Here is a 19,815-nt window from a genome sequence, read left to right on the forward strand (position 1 = left end):
TTTTATTTTTATTTTAATTAAAAATACAAGGTACAGGGCTTCCCTGGTGGCACAGTGGTTGAGAATCCGCCTGCTGATGCAGGAGACACGGGTTCGAGCCCTGATCCGGGAGGATGCCACATGCCACGGAGCAACTGGGCCCGTGAGCCACAACTACTGAGCCTGCGCGTCTGGAGCCTGTGCTCCGCAACAAGAGAGGCCGCGATAATGAGAGGCCCGCGCACCGCGATGAAGAGTGGCCCCCACTTGCCACAAGTAGAGAAAGCCCTCGCACAGAAACGAAGACCCAACACAGCCATAAATAAATAAATAAATAAAAATTAAAAAAAAAAAAAAAAAAAGAAACGAAGACCCAACACAGCCATAAATAAAATAAAATAAATAAATAATTAAAAAAAAAAAAATACAAGGTACACTTTTCTGCGCCTCGCGTGTTGCCATCAGAGAGGTCACTGGAGCGCAGAGCTACTCCCCACCCCGCGGCCCGAGAGCTCTGATTGTGGGCACCAGGATGGATCTGGATCTGACCCTCTCCCTTCTGCTGATGGACACATTATTGTTGCCAGGTTTTTTTCTACTGCAAATAATGCTGTAAAGATAATCCCTGTACGTCCACTATTTTCGACCCACGTGAGATACATTTATAGTTGTGGAGTCACAGGTCAAAGGGCAAATTTGATAGAAAACTCCCAATTGCCCTCCCCAGCGTGGGTCCCGGTTTACACTCTCACCCACAGAAATTATATTGGGCGGTTCTTGACTCACGCCTCCTTGTCCAGATGAGGCTCAATATACAGCAGGTGCCCGAAAGGCAAGCTAGCCAATGAATATCACCAATGAAAATACCGCATTATAGCGGGCTATGTTTTTGTTTGGTTTTGATAAATTTATTTATTTTATTTTTATTTATTTTTGGCTGCATTGGGTCCTCGCTGCTGTGCGCCGGCCCTCTCCAGTTGCGGCGAGTGGGGGCTACTCCTCGCTGCGGTGCGCGGGCCTCTCATTGCAGTGGCCTCTCCTGTTGCAGAGCACAGGCTCTAGGCGCGCGGGCTCAGTAGTTGTGGCTCACGGGCTCAGTAGTTGTGGCTCACGGGCCCTAGAGCGCAGGCTCAGTAGTTGTGGCGCACGGGCTTAGTTGCTCCGCGGCATGTGGGATCTTCCCGGACCAGGGCTCGAACCCGTGTCCCCTGCGTTGGCAGGCGGATTCTTAACCACTGTGCCACCAGGGAAGCCCCAACGGGTTATGTTTTTAAAAGGAAAGAAATGAAAATGTAAGGCAAGACAAAAGGTAAAACAGAGTAAAGCAGGAAAAAAAAAAAAAAAAAAGACAGTGATAGGAGGACAGCTGCATGGAAAGAAATGGAAATGGAGACACTGGGGCCCACTTGACAAAATAGACAGGGGTCTGCAGGTAAAAGGGGTTCTAGAGACTGACCAGGAGATCGACCAGCCGAGCCACCCCGAGCAAGACAACAGCGCAGCACGGCCCATCCGGGACCTTTCAGAACAGGGTCTCCCAAGGGGGTACTCATCCCTTACACGGTTTCTGTTTATTTTTAATCCAAGATAAATAAGCAACTTTAGCTTTTGTTTCTACACAGACTGACCACGGGTGGGCCTGGACCAGGCCTGCAAGCCAGCCGGTCACCAGTCACCGCAGGTGACCACGGGGCTCCGGATGTCCTGCGCACACACACTCACTCATACTCCAGCAGACTGGGAGCAAGTGCAGACAGGGATTTACACACGATGTGGAGTACGCGGGACCAAAGCAAAGCTCGCAAAATGGACAGCTGCTTAACAAGACCCGGGCAAGGAAATCCCAGAATGAAGAGCACAGATGCCAACAAAGGCCAGAGCTGCCCCTCTCACCACCCGCCGCCTCAACCAGCAGCGGGGGAAAATCAGTAAGGATGGAGTCAGCGCTGAGTGATTGGCCAAAATGATTCAAAACAAAGAAAACTATGTGAAACACAGACGTCCAGCCACTGTCAGTAATGATGAATCCCAGCACAAGGGCATTTTGTGCCTTGAGAAAGTATATAAAGTATGTGCTAGAGATAATAGGAAGTGATAACTATTAGCAAGACATTTTAAAATAACGGTTATTCCATTTTTACTTCTTTAAAATTGTTTTTCTTTGTTTCATAATATATGTATTAGAAAAACAGTACATGTATATAATTTTTGAATGAATGGAGATACAAATTTAAAAAAATTTTTTTCCTAATAGGGTCCACAATCAAAAAAGTTTAAAGGGCTCTGTTTAGAACAGCCTTGGAAAGGTGGCCACACCTTCGCTGTCCCTTTGCACCGTAGACGCTTGGGTGTCCCCCCTCAGGGCCTACTTCCCCCCAGGCACTGAGCAGGCAGGGTGAGCACTTCTGGGGGAGGAGGGCAGGGTGCTGTCCCGCCCCTCCTCTCCCCCCATCAGAGCATCTCCTACGACCAACCCCACTCTTCACAGGAGGAAACCCCAGCTCAGAAAGGTCCTGCCCAGAATAGCACTGTGAGGAGGTGAGCAAGCTGGGATTCAGAAATGGGACTTCTCCAAATAGCCTTCTTTTAACCCAAGCGCCCCAGGGGTCAAGCTGTTGATAAATGGATGTCGGGGAACCCTAAGACTGTTCTCTAATTCTCAGGACAGGTCTTCATGGCTTTGATTTTTCAGTTAACTAGTAGTCTCTAATTTTTAACCTTTTATGATGGAAAATAAAAGCATATACAAAAGTAGAGGAAATAATATCATTACACCCTTCACCTACCTTAAACAATTAACAACTCTTCTGGCCAGTCCTGTTTCCTCTTTCGCCCCACCCGCTCCACTAGTTTATTATGAAGGAAATCCCAGATCTTATCTGTAAACATCTGTAACTTTTACCCAAGCACTTTGGTGAGTATCTCTAAAAGTTAAGGACCCTTTAAAAAAACAAAACCACAATAGTATCATCACACACATCACACAAACATATAATTCCTTAAGACCATCAACAGTCAGCGCTCTAACTTCCCCAGTTTTCTTGTAATTTTTTTTTACATCTAACTAATTTTTACATGGTTTTTTTTCTGATTGTGGTAACAAAAGTAGAAAGAAGGAAATTAAGATCACTTTTAATCCTACCTTCCAAAGATAAGTACTGGCAACTGCTTGTTTGCTTTGGTCTTTTAAAATTAACATATATAGATAAAATATTATAATATATATTTTCTCCACAAATTGGATCATAATGTAAATAGTTTTGTACTCCGTTTTTTAAATACTTTGCATTCTTTGTATTTGCCCATGTCATAGAAATATTTGTAAAAATTGAATGGCCTGATAATATTTCATTGCACACATGTGTACATAATCTCAAGCCCCACTGGGCTCTTAAACTGTGTCCTTCCCCTTTTTTTGCCAATATGAAAATCCTCGTAATAAATATATTTGGATCTATCTCCATGTCCTTAAGATAGATTTCTAGAAGGGGAATACCTGGGTCAAAGGAGAGGGTTGTTTTTTTTTAAAGTTTTTTAAGTTTCTTAAGTTATCTCAGGAGTGAGTTCAGACCAAGTGCTGGTGTCTTGGTCCTCAGTGATGTGGAAACGTCTCCTGGAGGACACAGCCAGGGATGGTGCAGAGGGTGGGGAGGAACACAGAGAACTAGAGCTACATTACACAGTGGAAAGAAATAAAGTGGAGAGAAGATGCTGGCCCGGCTGACATGCCTGTGAGGGGAGGAAGGCACCACCAGCCTCCTTTTGACTTTGGACCCTTCCAGCAGACTGCTTCTCTCTCTTTCCACCAGTCCTCTGGTCTCAGGAGCCCCCCTGGCCTTTCCCCGTGGAATCCCAGCTCCTGGCCATCTGGCCTCCCGCCCCAGCCCCCTGCCCCCAAGGAGAAGCCCCTTCCTCACCACTCCCCGCAGGACCGCTCACAGACTCAGCACACTTACTGCCTTTAGAGGCACCTGCTCTTTTGGATCTGTTTGTGCAACCAGCTAATAATCTACGGGCAAATCAACCTAAAAACTGGACCACTGTTAATGAGCCCATATGTTGCATGTTATTCATGAAGAGATAATAGGAAATTCTCTTAAATGTTAACATCAAGATAACATTAATTCTGGGACTAGTTTTCTCCTGAACTAACCTAGTAATCCTATCCCCCGTCACAAAAAAAAAGGTTTTTTGTTTTGTTTCCATTGGTGAAGCCCAGTTGGTTCCTGGTAATCATACACGTTTCCAAATAATTCGTAAACTATTAAAATCATTCTAGACCTTGATATCAAAATCTGAAGGAGAAAAAAAAAAAAAAAACCCTAAAGAAGGAGAAAAACTGCAGCAACATTTCCCGTGATTTAAGAGGCTTATACTGGTCGTCTGAAGGAGAAGCAGGAAACGGGGAGGGAGAGGGTGAGATAATTACTTGCTATGTTCAAATTTGCTCGCCTAAACTGAAATATTAGTTAAAAGAAGGAAAAAGACTCAATTATTAAGCAATTATTTTTCCTGCCACAACAAACAAACAAACAAACAAAAACCTAACGGGGACACCTTGTAATAATATCTTCCTCAATTGCTTCTTTAATGGCAGAACAAATACTTACAGGCCAATCTCTCTTATGAACGTAGATGCCGAAATTCTAAACAAAGATATTGGCAAATCAAATCCAATGACGCGTAAAAAGAATACATCACGACTAAGTCAGGTTTATTCCAGTTATACAACAAATGTTTAAGGATTAACGTTCAAAAATCAATCAGTATAATTCAGAAAAAGGGAGATTAATCATTCAATCATCTCAGCAGATATTTAAATAAGAATGCCCACTGTCACCAGGTCAACATGATCCTGTATGTCCTAGGCAGTGAAATAAGGCAAGAACAAGATATAAAATATATAAAGTTTAGCAGTAAATAAATAAAATTGCCATTATTCATAGGCAACATAATTATACGTGTAAAAAAGCCAAAAGAATCTAAAATAAACTATTTGAATTAAATAGTCAGTTTGGCAAGGTCAATGAATTCAGAGTCACTCTACAAAAATTAACTACATTTCTCTATACTTGTGAAGTATAATAAAGCATATATCTGGTCTCTGACCCTAGTTCCTGGCACGGAGCTTCAAAAACCCTTGGATTTCCTGAGTGACAGGAGTGTCTCTGTGATGTTAATAAGATGACTCCAGGGAATTCCCTGGTGGTCCAGTGGTTAGGACTCCGTGCCCTCACTGCTGAGGGCCCGGATTCGCTCCCTGGTCGGAGAACTAAGATCCCACAAGTTTCGGGGAGCAGCCAAAAAATAATAATGATAATTTTGATGACTCTAGGTGGGACCCTAGAGAGAGACTGGAGATGGTCACCAGTTAAACTAAAGAGGGCACAAAAGGCCCTACCTCCAGGGAAGGCCAATGACTTAATCAAGCATGCTAAGGAAGTCCTGAGGATAAAAACTCTGGATCCCAAAGCTCAGTGGGGCGTGCAGGTTGGTGAACACACCGATGTACCAGGAGGGTGACACACTCTGGCTCCAGAGGGAGAGGGCATGGAAGCTCCCTGTCCCTCAGACAGACCCCATCCTAGGTACATTCTTTAAAATAAAACTAATCGTAAGTGTAGCACTTTCCTGAGTTCTGTGAGCCGTTCTAGCGAATTATCGAACCTGAGGGGGAGTCATGAAAACCCCTGAGTGTGTAGCCAGTTGGTCAGATGTACACAAGTGGGGGGGGGGTCACCACTTGAGGCTGGCATCTGGGGTGAGAGCCGTCTCTGGAGGACTGAGCCCTTACACCCATGGGGACTGATGCTAACGCCAGGTGGTTGGCACCAGAACTGAACTGCAATACACCCTGGTTGGAACAATCTGCAACAAACAAATGAAAAATAAAATTTTAAAGACACTGCTTAAAATCACCAAATACCTAGCAATAAATCAAGAAAAGAAGTGTAAGACTTCTACACAGAAAATGACTATATTATTGAAAGAAATTAAGAGAGCATGAACTAATGGAGGGGTAAGCATGCTTGTAGATTGGAAGATTCATTACTATAAAGATGTCAAGTCTTCAAGTTATCTATAGTCAATGCAATTCCATAAAATTCCCAGGCAAAAAAGGTTAAGAATAGTCAAGACAATCTTGAAGAACAAAGAACAAAGTATCGGACATTATCAGGTACCAAAGCTTACTGTAAAAGTACTGCAATTATGTCAATGCAGTATTGGAACAAGGAAAACTAAAGAGACCAATGGAAGAGGGCCCAGACCTACATATATACCACGGTTCAGTGAGGAAAGGACAGTCCTTTCAATGAGTTCTACTGAAGTAGTTGGACATCCATATGGATTTTTTAAAAAAAGAATCTTGACCTGTAACACATCAAAAACAAAAGTAAATTCCCGAAGGATTATAGATCTCTAAGGTAAACAATACAGCTTCCAGAAGATAACACAGGATTCTAGCTTCCTGACTTTCATATAGGCAAAGAATCTTAAACGGGGAATCAAAAGCACTAACCACCACAATGGATGATAAGCATATGAGAATGTGCTCAGCATCCTTAGTCACGAGGGAAATCTATATTAAAATCACAATGAGATACCAGCACACACCTGCCTGACGGGTTAACTAAAATAAAATAAATAAGAGTCAACAATACCAGAGTTGTGAGCATAGGAGTGGAAACAGATACAAGCACTTTGGAAAACTGTCTCCTCTATGCCTATACGATGCCCTAGCATTTCTACTCCCAGGCATATTCCCAACAGAACTGGCTACATATAGTCACCAGAAGACATGCCAAGAGTGTTCTTCGTGGCATTATTTGTAAGACTCTCAAAGTGGAAACAATCCAAACGTCCACCAACAGTACCATGGTGGTGTGTTTCTATCATGGAATACTCCACAGCAACGAAAAGAGAATGAACTACACCTACAAGCAACATGCATGAAGTTCATAACCTTAATGTTGGGCAGAAGGACCCGGACATAAGAGTATATACTATACGATTCACTTATAAAAGTTCAGAAACAGAAAAAACTGACCCATGATGATTTGGGGGGCAGGGGCAGTACCTGGGAGGGTGTGCGGGGGGCTTCTAGGATATTGATAATGTTCTATTTCTTGAGCTCAGAGGTATTTACACGAGGGTGTTCCTTTGCGAAAAACTAGCAAGCTGAATACTTATGATTTAAGCACTTTGCTTCAACAGAAAGTTTACTTTAAAACAAATCTAGGAGCTTCCCTGGTGGCGCAGTGGTTAAGAATCCGCCTGCCAATGCAGTGGACACAGGTTCAAGCCCTGGTCCTGGAAGGTCCCACATGCCGCGGATCAACTAAGCCCGTGTGCCACAACTACTGAGCCGGCGCTCTAGAGCCCGCGAGCCACAACTACTGAGCCTGCGTGCCACAACTACTGAAATCCACGCTCCTAGAGCCCGTGCTCTGCAACACGAGAAGCCACCGCAATGAGAAGCCCGCGCACCACAACGAAGAGTAGCCCCCGCTCGCCGCAACTAGAGAAAGCCCACGCACAGCAACGAAGACCCAATGCAGCCAAAAATAAATAAATAAAATAAATAAATTAAAAAAAATAAAAAATAAAATAAATCTAGATGGTTGCCCAAAGTGAGAGGTTGGGCAAAACAGGTGAAGGTGGTCAAAAGGTACAAATTTCCAGTTATAAGTCCTTAAAATGGGGGGTGGGTTGGTGGGGGGGGGCGGCGGGAGATAAATAAGTCCTGGGGATGTAATGTACAGCATGAGCACTATAGTTAATAGTTAATAAATAATAGGTACTGTCTATTTGAAAGTTGCTAAGAGAGTAGACCTTAAAAGTTCTCATCACAAGAAAAAAATTTTTGTAACTATGTGTGGTGATGAATGTTAACTAGACTTACCGCAATGACCGCTTCACAACATATACATACAGCAAATCATTTTGTTTTATACCTGAAACTGATATAATGTAGTCTGTCAATTATATCTCAATTTTTTAAGATGTAGAACTGACAGTAAATTTTCTAGCCTGGGGTTACTGGAATAGCCCAATCTTCTGGTCTCTTTCTCAGTACCTACAACCCCCCCTGAGAAGTGACACAGAACAGCAGTCAAGGGCTTGGCCGGTGGAGGGGAGCAGCCTGGGGTGGCCACTTAGCTGTCATGTGGCTGAGGAAGAAAGATTCTCAGCCTCTCTGAGCCTCAGTTCCCTGTCTACAGCGCTTGGAGGATTAATTCAGTATTCAACAAAGGCTAACCATTCATGAAGGCACTTCTTCCTTCTTTAACGATCCCTGCTCTACCCTCTTCCAGAGCTTGGGTCTGGGGCATTTCTGGGGAGACGGGGCCTCTTAGGGAGCCTCAGTCCCTTGGATCCCCCTCTTGTTCCTGCTGCTTTTTTTTTTTTTTTTTTTTAATTTTATTTATTTATTTATTTACTTATGGCTGTGTTGGGTCCTCGTTTCTGTGCAAGGGCCTTCTCCAGTTGCGGCAAGCGGGGGCCACGCTTCATCGCGGTGCGCGAGCCTCTCACTATCGCGGCCTCTCTCGTTGCAGAGCACAGGCTCCAGACGCGCAGGCTCAGCAATTGTGGCTCACGGGCCTAGTTGCTCCGTGGCATGTGGGATCCTCCCAGACCAGGGCTCGAACCCGTGTTCCCTGCACTGGCAGGCAGACTCTCAACCGCTGCGCCACCAGGGAAGCCCCCTGCTGCTTTTCTATCACAGCCTCTTGCCTCCCTAACTGGGGCACCAGGGAGGACAGGTGACTGGTGGATCCCGAGATGAAAGAACCCACACAGGGGTGCAGCTGGTAAATGTGGCCACGCTCCTTTCCCAGACATCTCCCCAGAGCAGTGACCCCCAGACTGTACTTCTGCAGTGAGACCACAAAGGCGCTGGCCATCAGGACGGCTGCCTGAACTTTTCCCAATTTGCGGGAAACAAATAACTGAATGAGGAGCATCTCCTCAGTTTTAAGTTACTCTTCTGGACATTTTTTTTCTTAAGTTCTGGCTTCTGTTACCCTTAACATACACGCTAGGGTCCAGATAAGATGCCATCTGAATTAGCGTGCAATTATATACCAGGCTCTTTTGACCTCAATGTATTCATAATTCCAAGAAAGACACCACGCCCAGACAGTGGGGCAGCTGCCATCCAAGCCAGTATGTAAGAACCACCGTGGCCCAAGTGGGTGTCAACACCAACGGGGGTACCTTTTGGATAGTAGTAACAGTAATTTTTAAAACAGCTGACATTTATTGCACGACAACACGGTGCCAGGCGCTGAGCTGAGCCCTGTACGTGCCCTACCTCATTCTGTTCTCCCCACAACCTCCGGGTTGGGTGCTGTCATTCATGTGGATGACCAAATCACCAGCCACCAAAGAGAAATTTCTCTGAGCCCAAAAGTCAGTCACTATTTTAAGCCTTTTACAAAATAAACTCCACTGCACAAGCGTTTGCTCCCTTTTTAAACTTACTCTTGAGAAAGTTTGATGAGAGACGGACGTACATTTAAAGCAGGACTCTAGGTGATGGTGCATATGTGCGTGTGTGTGTGTGTGTGTGTGTGTGTGTGTGTGTGAGAGAGAGAGAGAGAAAGAGAGAGAGGGAGCGCCTGCCTGGAGTGGATAAATGTGTGTGTCTGTCTGCCGGTGGGTGTGGGTAAGAGTGTGTAAAACGATGCCTGAGTGTGTGTGGGATTGAGCCTGCCTGTGTGTGAGTGGGTAGGTGGGTACGTATGTGTGCATGTATGTGTGTGCGTGTGTGGACGTGGGTGTGTGTGTGTGTGGATGTAGGTGTGTGGGTGTGGATGTAGGTGTGGAGTCATGTGTGGACGTGGGTTTGTGTGGGTGTGGATGTAGGTGTGGGGTTGTGTGTGTGAGTGTGTGGACGTGGGTGTTTGTGGGTGTGGATGCAGGTGTGGGAGTGAGCCTGCCTGTGTGTGAGTGGGTAGGTGGGTGCATATGTGTGCATGTATGTGTGTGCGTGTGTGGACATAGGTGTGTGTGGGTGTGGATGTAGGTGTGGAGTCGTGTGAGTGTGTGGACGTGGGTGTGTGTGGGTGTGGATGTAGGTGTGGGGTCGTGTGTGTGCGTGTGTGGACGTGGGTGTTTGTGGGTGTGGATATATGTGTGCATGTATGTGTGTGCGTGTGTGGACGTGGATGTGTGTGGGTGTAGATGTAGGTGTGGGGTCGTGTGTGTGTGTGGACGTGGGTGTTTGTGGGTGTGGATGTAGGTGTGGGGTCGTGTGTGTGCATGTGTGGACGTGGATGTGTGTGGGTGTGGATGCAGGTGTGGGGTCGTGTGTGTGAGTGTGTGGATGTGGGTGTGTGTGGGTGTGGATGCAGGTGTGGGGTGTGTGTGTGTGTGTGTGTGTGTGTGTGTGGACGTGGGTGTGTGTGGGTGTGGATGTAGGTGTGGGGTCGTGTGTGGACGTGGGTGTGTGTGGGTGTGGATGTAGGTGTGGGAGTGAGCCTGCCTGGGGCGGGGCAGGGGGTGGGGGTGGAAGGCTTCCTTCCAACCAAGGCTCCTGGCTGCCAGCTGGCCAGAGACCAGGCGTTCCAGAGAGCCCAGCGAAACCAGTCTTTCGAGAACCCTGCCCAGGTCACGGTAAATAGGCCCTGCAGCAGGGAAGAGACTCTGGCTGTAACCTCTGGGGAATGCTCCAGCAATCCTAGGTTTAACCCCCAACGAAACAGGCTGGCGGCCGCACACCCCAGCCCTCTGGGCTCACCTTGTCAGCCACAGAACGAAGCCCAGCCCTCAGTCTGTGGAAATCCTCCTAGACACTCCTCCTAAGAATCCCAGGGGTAAAAAGGGATTTCACTTCTTATCAGAGGAGAAATCTGAAGAACCGATCTAAACTGTGTTCCGAAAAGCAGAGCACAAAATTATACATAGACAGTGACTTCAACGTGAAAACACGTAAGGGCAGCTAATGAGAGAGAGCATGCCTGTAAAAATGAAAATGATTTTGAGCCTGTTGTCTTGTTACAAGATTTTTTAAACTTTAAAAAAAAAAAGATTAAACTTCTAAAAAGTTATCAAAGTAAATTAAAATATTAAAAGTGCTTCTAAGTCACTGGCTTCTGGATTGTTTGGTTTTGATTTTTGCCTGTTTTCAAAGGCTCTGATAATGATATGTAGGTCTTTTTAATTAACATTAAGGAAAAGAAATTCCATAATGAATGGGACAGGAATAGAGTAAGTAGTCCAGAATCCAGTCTATGAAATGAGCCAGGTGTCCTTTCTGTAGCCACAAAGCCTTTTACAGCTGGATGTCCTGGGACGCTCAGGTGTGATGAGAGGGGTAACCCGAGGTTCAGGACAGGAGAGCAGCCTGTCATAGGGCAGCTGTGCCCAATGGCAGATGGAGGGGCTCGGAGAACAAGGGGAGGGCACTGGATCAGACGGCAGCAACAGCACCAGGAAGCTGCTCCCCGTCCTCTTAGCTGAGGGCCACCTTGGGCACCTCTAGGAAATTCCATAACCCTCACATCCTCCTGGCAAGTTCTGCTGAGAAGCTCAAAACTCCCTAAGGCCAAAGGAAGGCAGAAAGAGAGAGCCAGCCCTAGGACAGGCAAGGCAAGCTGTCCCTCCCCGCAGGCTGGGCTGAAGGAACCAGGGGGCTCCGCTAAAATCAATCACCAAGTCAGCGACAGAAGGGTCCGGTCCACCCTCCCCGTCTAGGCACACTCCCCTCTTAGAGAGTGTCTGATAAACAGGCTTGCGGCCCCTGCCCTCGAGGAGACAGACGGGCAGGAAAACGTCACGCAAGGCACCACTCCCTTCCCTCAAGGATGTCCCAGCTGTTCAGTTACCTGGCTCATCGGCATGACGGCACTACCTCGGGGGACGGGCACACAGCGGTGGCACCTCCCAGCCCCTCTGGAAAGGGCTGAGCGGCGGTCACAACATGCAGAAGCAGTTTCCCCCATAGCTGGCACCAAGCACTGAGAAGCTCATTTCTCACCCTGTGGTCTCGTCCAAGTGCTCCCAGAACAAGAGACACAGACATGAAAAGTGCTGTGTCTATTCCCCCTCGAAGATAGAGCTGAAATGTCAGCTTTCTACTGACAAGACAAGCAAGGCTCCGGCTTCCGGAGGGTCCCCTGCCCCTTATCCACTTCTCCTGCAGGACACAGGAGAAGTGTGGTTTTGTGTTTCTGTGCACTGTTTTCGATATTAAACATCTGTCCAATACCTCCTGCCCTGACCAGAGGAGTCCAGGAAAACTCTAGAGCTGGTCTTTTGGATTAGAAATACAAGACTTTTGACAAGTAAAGATCTAAGAAGCTCTTATTAGGGCCTGGCCGTAAGGCAGAGCCTTCCAGTACACAAATAAGAGCTTGAGGAAGAGATCTGTAAATAGAAGATGGGCGAGGTGCTCTCAGCTCTGGCTCCCCTACGGAAGCCGGCCCACGGGCGGCACATGCACCGCACTGAAGAGAAAGTGAGCAGCAAGCTGGCCAGTGCTTTGTCAGTTGCCCCGCTGGCATCTCTGCCCCGACAGGCAGCTCCTGTCACTCACTCAGATACACTTGCCCCCGGGGAAGCTTCTTGAGATCAGATCACCAGCTCAGTTCAAGAGTGTTTCCAGGTGGAGCTGTCCGAGATCAGGTGTAGAGCTGCCTTCCGCTCTCCACTCTGGAGGCCGCCCTCCCCCAGAACCTCGGGACCACTGTCCCATCCCACAGCTGGGCTCAGCACTCGCCCTATGCGACCTCCCCAGGAGGCTCCCCAAACCAGGCCTGCGTGGCTCTTTCTCATCTCGCCAGGGCCGGCCGGGCTTCTCCACGCCTCACACGCTCTGCCTGCTCTCAGTTGGCTCCCAAACCTTTCAGCCGGGTCCCCGCCTCACTCCCGAGCCCCACGTGGCACTTCCCCTGCGTACCTGCCTGGATGGACTACACCCTCGTGCTGCTTGGGGTGGCCCAGGGCCAGCAGCACGGGCACCATCTGAGAGCTTGCCAGAAAGGCAGACCCTTGGGCCGCACCCCAAACCCACTGAGTTCTCATCTGCGTTTGAACAGAAGACCTAGGCTGTCGGACATTCGTTGAAGCGCCAGACGCTCCTCCGGTGCACACAATGCTGGGCACAGAAGTCTGATAACGGGTCACACCCGTTATTATTTAGCACCACCCCTCCCTCCGCCCTCACCAAACTGGCTCTGCTCCCTCCTCTGCCCACTCCCGTCAAATGACAACATCATCAACTTGAATCCCAGGCAAAAACCTCAGATGTTCACAACTACTTCCCACCCCGACTCCAACATCTCCGTAGTAATCACTGGGCCCTGTCATTCTGACTGCAGAAGCGTCTGGAGGCCTAGGCCTTCCCGGGTCCCACCGTGCCTACCTGTCTCCCTGGCAGACAGCGGCTGCTGTGAACAGGGCTGTGTTAGTCCTCTGACTCCCAGTAGCTAGCACACCATCTGACACACAGGCTTCCAAAAGTTAGATGTTTGTTGAACAAATGAAAAGAACAAGCAGGTGGAGGGAAATAAGATACTTAAGGTGCGCCAGACGGTAGGAACCCAAAGCAAATGCAAAAATTATGCAGTGTTCTTTCCAGCCTGTATAAAGTTGTTTCAGGAATAATATTAAGCAGGTGGGGAAAATGTGATGTGACATAGCTGGAAATATGGGAGGAGTTTTCGATGAAATTATTTCTAGCTTTTTCCCTCCAAAGTATAACTCACTAACTGTCTATGAGGAGCAGTAATAGGTGCAAGGTTACCCCAGGGGTCAGTGACCAAAGACTAAAGAAGAGCTGAAAGCCTGGGAGGGGCAGGAATGCCCCGGAGGGAGGGGGAGGGAGGGGCACAGCGGAAGCTGGAGGGTGGGTTTCAATGAGGGGCGGAGCTTCCGAACTCTCAAGTGGAGAGCTCATTCATTACTGTGCTTCCAGAGTCTGGGGGAGCAACTGTGGTGAAGGAAAAACACAGCAGGGCCAGGAGCAGCCCAGGGAAGCTTCGTTTTAAGATTTTGAGCTGTAGCCAAACTCAACCAAAACGCCCAGTACTGCGAACATTCTAGGCGAGGTTTAAGTGTAAGGACCAAGGGTCAAATTGCAGGAGCCTCTCAGTGGCCTCACAGCTCTCACCAATTAGCGAGTCTTACTCCTGAGGGCCTGCAGCACCAGGCATCCTGTCTGGCACATAGCACGGGGTTCAGTAAACGGTGACAGCTGCCTTGAGTTGGAAGGCAGAAGCGGCTGGGAAGCTGTCACCTCGTTGCTTTGGTCCCTAGGCGAAGCTCAGTGCCCCCAGGCCTGCAATGACTCTGAGCCTGTCTCTAAGTGTGTAGGAGCATATTCATGACTCTCACTAATGAGGGAAGCCATGTCAGCTCTTGATGGTCAAAGACCGCTTATTCACCGAGAAACTGAGGCACAGGGAAGGAGAACCAAGACTCCACACTCTGCTTCTCAGTCCCTGACCTGAACCTCTGATACATGTGTCACTGCAGGAGCACCTCCTGGCTTTCTTGGGGCAGCTGGAAATGTCAAGTCCCTGGATAACAGCACAACACACCCATTTTTCTTTATCCCTTATCAGCTCGTCAAAATTCTAAGACTTCTGGAATGTGGATAATTCTCTCTCAAACCTGACAGGTCATTCGTTCATTCAGTGACTTTTTATTGAGGTCTTACTATGTGCCAAGAACCATGTTACGTGCCAGGGATATATTGGTGAACAGAACTTAGAGCCCTGCCCTTTGGAACTTACATTCTGGTGGGAGGAGACAGACAATAAAAAACAAAGTAAACTCGTAAATTGTACAGTTGTTAGAAAGTGATATGAGAAAAAGAAAAATGAGCACAGGGTAGGTCTGGGTAGATCAGGAAGGTCAGGGTGGGAAGGGGGTTACAGTTTTAACTAGGGTGACAGGAAGGCCTCACTGAGAACATGAAGTTGAAGCAGACCTGAGGGAGGGGAGAGTAAGCCATGCAAAGTCTGGGAAGAACATTCCAGCCTGAGGGAACAGCCAGGGCAAAGGCTCTAGGGTGGGAGTGTCCTCAAGGCCAGCAAGGCCAGCAGGGCTTGCCAGAGAGAGCCATTCGCTTGTAGCTCATTCATTGTTTAACAAACATTTACTGTTAATTTCTTCCCTAGCAACTGAGTGGAGAAAACACTAATAAGGCATGATCCCAACCCTCAAGGAGCTTATAATGCTGGTGGGTAAGGTGGAGATAAAATGACCTTAAAAGAGGATTACACCCGCAGCGGAAAGACTCTGGCAGAATTCAGGACCCTCACCCAACTTGGAGGTGCCAAAGGGTCCCCTGAAGCACAGAAAAGACCCTTGGCTAGACTAGGCAGGCACCCTGGCCCCGATTTTGGTGCTGCTGACGATGCTGGCTGTGTTAACCTGGCTTGTTGGTTTTTCTTAGCTAAAAAAGAAGCCTTCCAAACACCAGATTTGTAAAGAAAATCCTTTAAGTTGCAGATGTACACTAAGCGTTTGCCGCGTCCTGGAGGGCCTTAGACTGAAAAGGTAGATGCCAGATGGAAAGATCTGGCAGAGGTCACACTGCGGGGAGCCCAGCATGGCAACGAGGTAAGACTGGGAACAAGGAAGTGATGGTGTAACACCCCGGGTACGTTCACTCGGGGTGACCATCCATCACACTCGCATCTCCAGGGCCTCACACTGCGCAGGGCAGACTGTGCCTGTGTTTCCATGGAATTACCAGCACCCCCTCTAGGCCTCAGTCTCAAGCTGCAAGCCTGTTAAGGAGGAGAGTCCAGTGGACTAAAATGTGCATCTGCAGAGCCCCACTCAGCAGCGCTCTGGCCTGAGAGATGCTAGCTCTGTTTCCTCAGCTTCAGGAAACGGTACTTTTTTTTTTTTAAGATGAGTCCAAAGGTGGCCCTGCCAAGACCCAGGACGCTCCCACCCTGCTGATCAGGGTGGGAAGAAGCCTGACCAAGCCAATCCATACAGGTTGGATCCAGATGCGGGCTGAATGATGCAAACGCGCTGGTCGGGTGTGTCACCAGCAACAGTCCAAAAGACCATCGAGGTGGTGAGGAGGAAGCTGCCCTGGTGAGTCCTAACCCGGCTCCTGACCAAGCAACATGGGAGAGGTCCTCTGGGCCTAGAGGCTGCAGGGTGGGGTGGGGCACAAATCCTCAGTGCTCTTCCGTTCAGACTCTGAAGCTCCCCCCAGGCTGTGCCGTCACCACCGGTCCCTCTGCAGTGAGACGAACCTTACTGGGCTGTCTCCCACTCAAGTCCTCCTCAGCTCTGATGCTGAGATTCAGTCTGTCAAACTGAAAAAGGGAAGGTACCTGGCCCTGACCCTGACCCCAGCATCCTTGCCAGGCCAGCTCCTCCCAAACCCACTCCATCACCCACTGACCCAAGCCAGTTCAAGCTCTCCTCCACTCTCGGTTCCAGAAATGACTGAAAAGGGTCTGGGCTCTTGCTCCCAGCTAGAAGCTAGAAGGCCTCAGCCAGAGGGAGTTCCACCTACGGGAAACAAAGCAAAGTCCCCAGGTTTAGGATAAGGTCCCTCTCCCTCTTCCCCCATTCCTTTATAGAGAGCTTCCCTTTCTGCCTCCTCTCTCCCTTTGGCCTAGGAGGGTTTTACTCCATAATTGGTTTGTTTACTGTCACTCTGAAGGCTTCGGACTGGCAGAGGTAGGAGAAAAGTTTTGTTGGAAGTAAGGAAAGGGGTGTGCGCCCTGAGCTCTGAGGCTGGTGAGTAAACCCGCCGAGTGTCTCTCTAACTACCTGAAAATTGGCCAAGAACCCGTGTGAGAAAAAAACACAAGGCAATGCAAGGCCCACTGAAGATTCCCAGCACACCACAGGAGGGAAGCTTATGTTTGGCGCCTGGAAAAGACAGAACAATAACCGAAACTTAATCGGCTTGCTTCTGCTGAATAGTCGAAAGCGTTACTTGGCATTATTCTGAGCGGGGAGCCAACTAGAGCCCTCCCAATTCGGCTTCTGTGGGCCAGGAGCTCCAGTGACACTGTTCCCCTGCTCCAAAACCTTCCATAGCTCCAAGCTTCCAGCAGGCTGACTGCCCTGACTTTCAGGCTCTTCCTGAGGCCCCAGATGACTCAGTCTCTCCCCCACTGACCAGTGATCAGCAGAGCCTGTACCCATAGGAACAGGACCACCTGCTGGGCCACAAGCACATCCTTTGCTCCCCAACTCAGCTTCTCTGCTCGAGGTGTTCCCTCTGCCTCAAGTACCAAGTCTCCCCACCTTTCAAGGCTCTCCTCAAATGTTCCCTCCCCTGTGAAGGTTTTCCCAGTTCCCCGGCCTCTTCCCCACCCGACCCCTTCCCCACCCGACCCCAGTGCAACGTGCTGGCGCCGGTTCCTTGCCCTAATCTCCATGCCCTGGTGTTGGCCTCTTCTGAGGCATTAGCTTCCCTCTGTCTGGCTCCCATGTGGGTGAGTGTGTCTTGCTCTGCTTTGATTCACCTGAAGCACAAAGCACAGCTCCTGGCAGACAGCAGATGCTTAAGAACTGTTTCTGCTGCCCTGAGTACCGTTCACCTCAGAGGCATAGGAGGTGCTGAGCAAAGGGACACAGAGTCACGCGAATGGAACGCTAAGATCAGCAGACACAAACCAGGCAAGGATACGCACGACACCACAAAGAGTGAAGCGGGAGCTGCATCAGGCCTTACCCTTCTTGAACTCCTCCAGCATGGCATCCAGCTTGGTATCGTGGAAGACGAAGTGCACCGGGTGGTTGTAGAAGCGGGTGATGGTCTTGAGGGGGGTGCAGTCATCGGGGTCCACGAAGGCCAAGTCTTTGACGTAGAGAATATCTACGATGTTGGACTGCTCATCTTCATACACGGGGATGCGCGTGTAGCCGCTTTCCATAATCTCCGACATGGTGTTGAAGTCCAGGATGGCATCGCTCCGGATCATGAAGCAGTCGTGGAGCTGGGTCATGATATCCTCCACAGTTTTGGTCCGGAGTTCCAGGGCACCCTGGATCATGTTCAGCTCCTCTTTCACGAGGTCATTATAGGGCTCCGTCACCTTCAACATCTCCATCAGCTTCTCCCGATTGTAAACGGTGCGGATCTCCTGACCCAGGAAAAAGTCCAGGAGCTTGCTGATGGGGAAACTGAGGGGGAAGGTGAGTAGCATAAAGAATTTGGTGAGAATGATGGTGTTGGCGCCCACAGCCAGCCCATGTCGGGAGCACAGGGCCTGAGGCACAATCTCCCCAAAGATGACAATGCCAATGGTGGAGAAGACCACGGCCACCAGCCCAGAGCCGATGAGGTTATCTACAAGGATGGTGAGGGAGGTGTTGACCAGCACGTTTCCCAGGAGCAGGGAGCAGAGCAAGTAGTTGCCCTTGCGTCGGATAGGCTCGATCTTGCGAGCATAGCGCCTCTCCTTCTGAGTGCCACAGTTCTGCACGATGCGCAGCTCCATGGGGTCCAGGGCCATAAGCCCCAGATTGAGGCCAGAAAATATGCCCGACAGCACCATCAGCACCAAAATGAGGAGGATGTGCAGCCAGAGGGGCAGGAACCTCCCAGCCTCCTCCACCATGAAGAGCAGCGAGTCCTTGTCCGTCCACTTCTGCCAGGGTCCGTCCACGCCGGCCCGGGTGCACAGCGCATACAGCTTCATGTTCTCGCTCCTCCGGAGGAACTTAGTGAGCACCACCAGCATCCCGGACGTGTCCCCGCGGCTCACGTTGACCAGCTTCTGGACGACCAGGTCCTTGGTGAGCTCGGGGCAGCTGGTGGAGTTGTGGATGGTCTCGGCGTTGTCCACCTCGGTGAAGGAGATCAGGTTGCTGGAGAAGGAGCCCAGCCTCTGGCCGTACAGCCTCAGGTTCACCGTGCTGCCCTCGGACACGAAGATGATGCCATCCGAGTTTATCCCACACGATTTGTTGCAGCTCGCCAGCCTCATGCCCAGGATCGCGCTCCGCTGGGGGTCGCCCTGGCCGCGGGCCCCCCGCGCCCACAGCAGCACCAGCAGCACCGGCGCCACCAGGAGGAGGCGCCCTCGGGCCGGCCCGCCGCCCGGGCGCCCGCCCCCGCCCACCGGCGCCATGTTGCTCCGGCTCGGCCGCCGCCGCTCCCCGCGCCCCTCCGCGCAGCCCCTCTCACGCCGTCGCTCCTGCCGCTCCGCCGCCGCCGAGCCAACTGCCCGGGCCGCCGGCCTGACGTCAGGTCAGCGACCCGCCCGCCCACGCCCCGCCCTTCATTTGCATAGGAGGTCCCGCCCCCTGGCGCGCGGCTCCAGCACCCTCCCTTAAGGAGGTCCGGCATTTAAGGTGGCGCGGCGAGGGAGCGCGGGAGCCTCGGGCGAGCGCACGCCCCGCCCTTCTCCTCGCACGCCTTTCCGCTCTCTCGGCTGGTCCCTCTTTCTTCCTCCCCGACCTGCTCTCTCGACCACGTAGTTCCTCTTCCGCAGCCCAGCCTGGGCTCGGTTGCTGGGCTCCTTCCCCTTCCCCAGAAATCTGCAGCTGGGGGCGGTGGCCCTTCTCTGCAAGAACCTCTCGGAAGCTGCACCGCGTTGTGCTCGGGCGAGAAAATTGATTTTCTGCTATGAAAAAAGAAAAGGAGAACCTGAGGGCATAGACCTGAGGGAGGTCTTCAAGTTCACCGGCATTGTTCTGGCACTCCCGGGGGTTTTGCCCACCTTGTCCCAAGACCAGAAGTGGGTTCCCCAGGCCCAGGCCCGGGGTCTCCTTCGGGGGCCAGTGGAGGGAAAATCTGGGGAACTGGAGCTGTAGGATGTACCCGCGGATAGAAGGGCCAGGGTCTGACCTGGGCTTATCTCCTGTCGTTTCCATTTAGGACACAAATATTGAGCACCT

General features: G+C 50.0%; 1 protein-coding gene across 2 annotated transcripts in view; it reads right to left on the minus strand.

Moving 5' to 3' along the window:
- Positions 1 to 19,111, minus strand: part of CNNM4 (cyclin and CBS domain divalent metal cation transport mediator 4) — a 36,282-nt gene extending 17,171 nt beyond the window's left edge. The window contains exon 1 of one of the 2 annotated variants that reach the window (XM_059942522.1): positions 17,645 to 19,109. In XM_059942522.1, coding sequence (XP_059798505.1) covers positions 17,645 to 19,046 — 1,402 coding nt within the window. In that variant the 5' untranslated portion in view covers positions 19,047 to 19,109. Of the gene's footprint in view, positions 1 to 17,644 lie in introns of both variants that reach the window. The other variant, XM_059942523.1, reaches the window with a different exon arrangement.
- Between the last annotated feature and the right edge of the window lie 704 nt (positions 19,112 to 19,815).

Source organism: Balaenoptera ricei, chromosome 13, assembly GCF_028023285.1.
Source record: "Balaenoptera ricei isolate mBalRic1 chromosome 13, mBalRic1.hap2, whole genome shotgun sequence".
Lineage (NCBI taxonomy): Eukaryota > Metazoa > Chordata > Mammalia > Artiodactyla > Balaenopteridae > Balaenoptera > Balaenoptera ricei.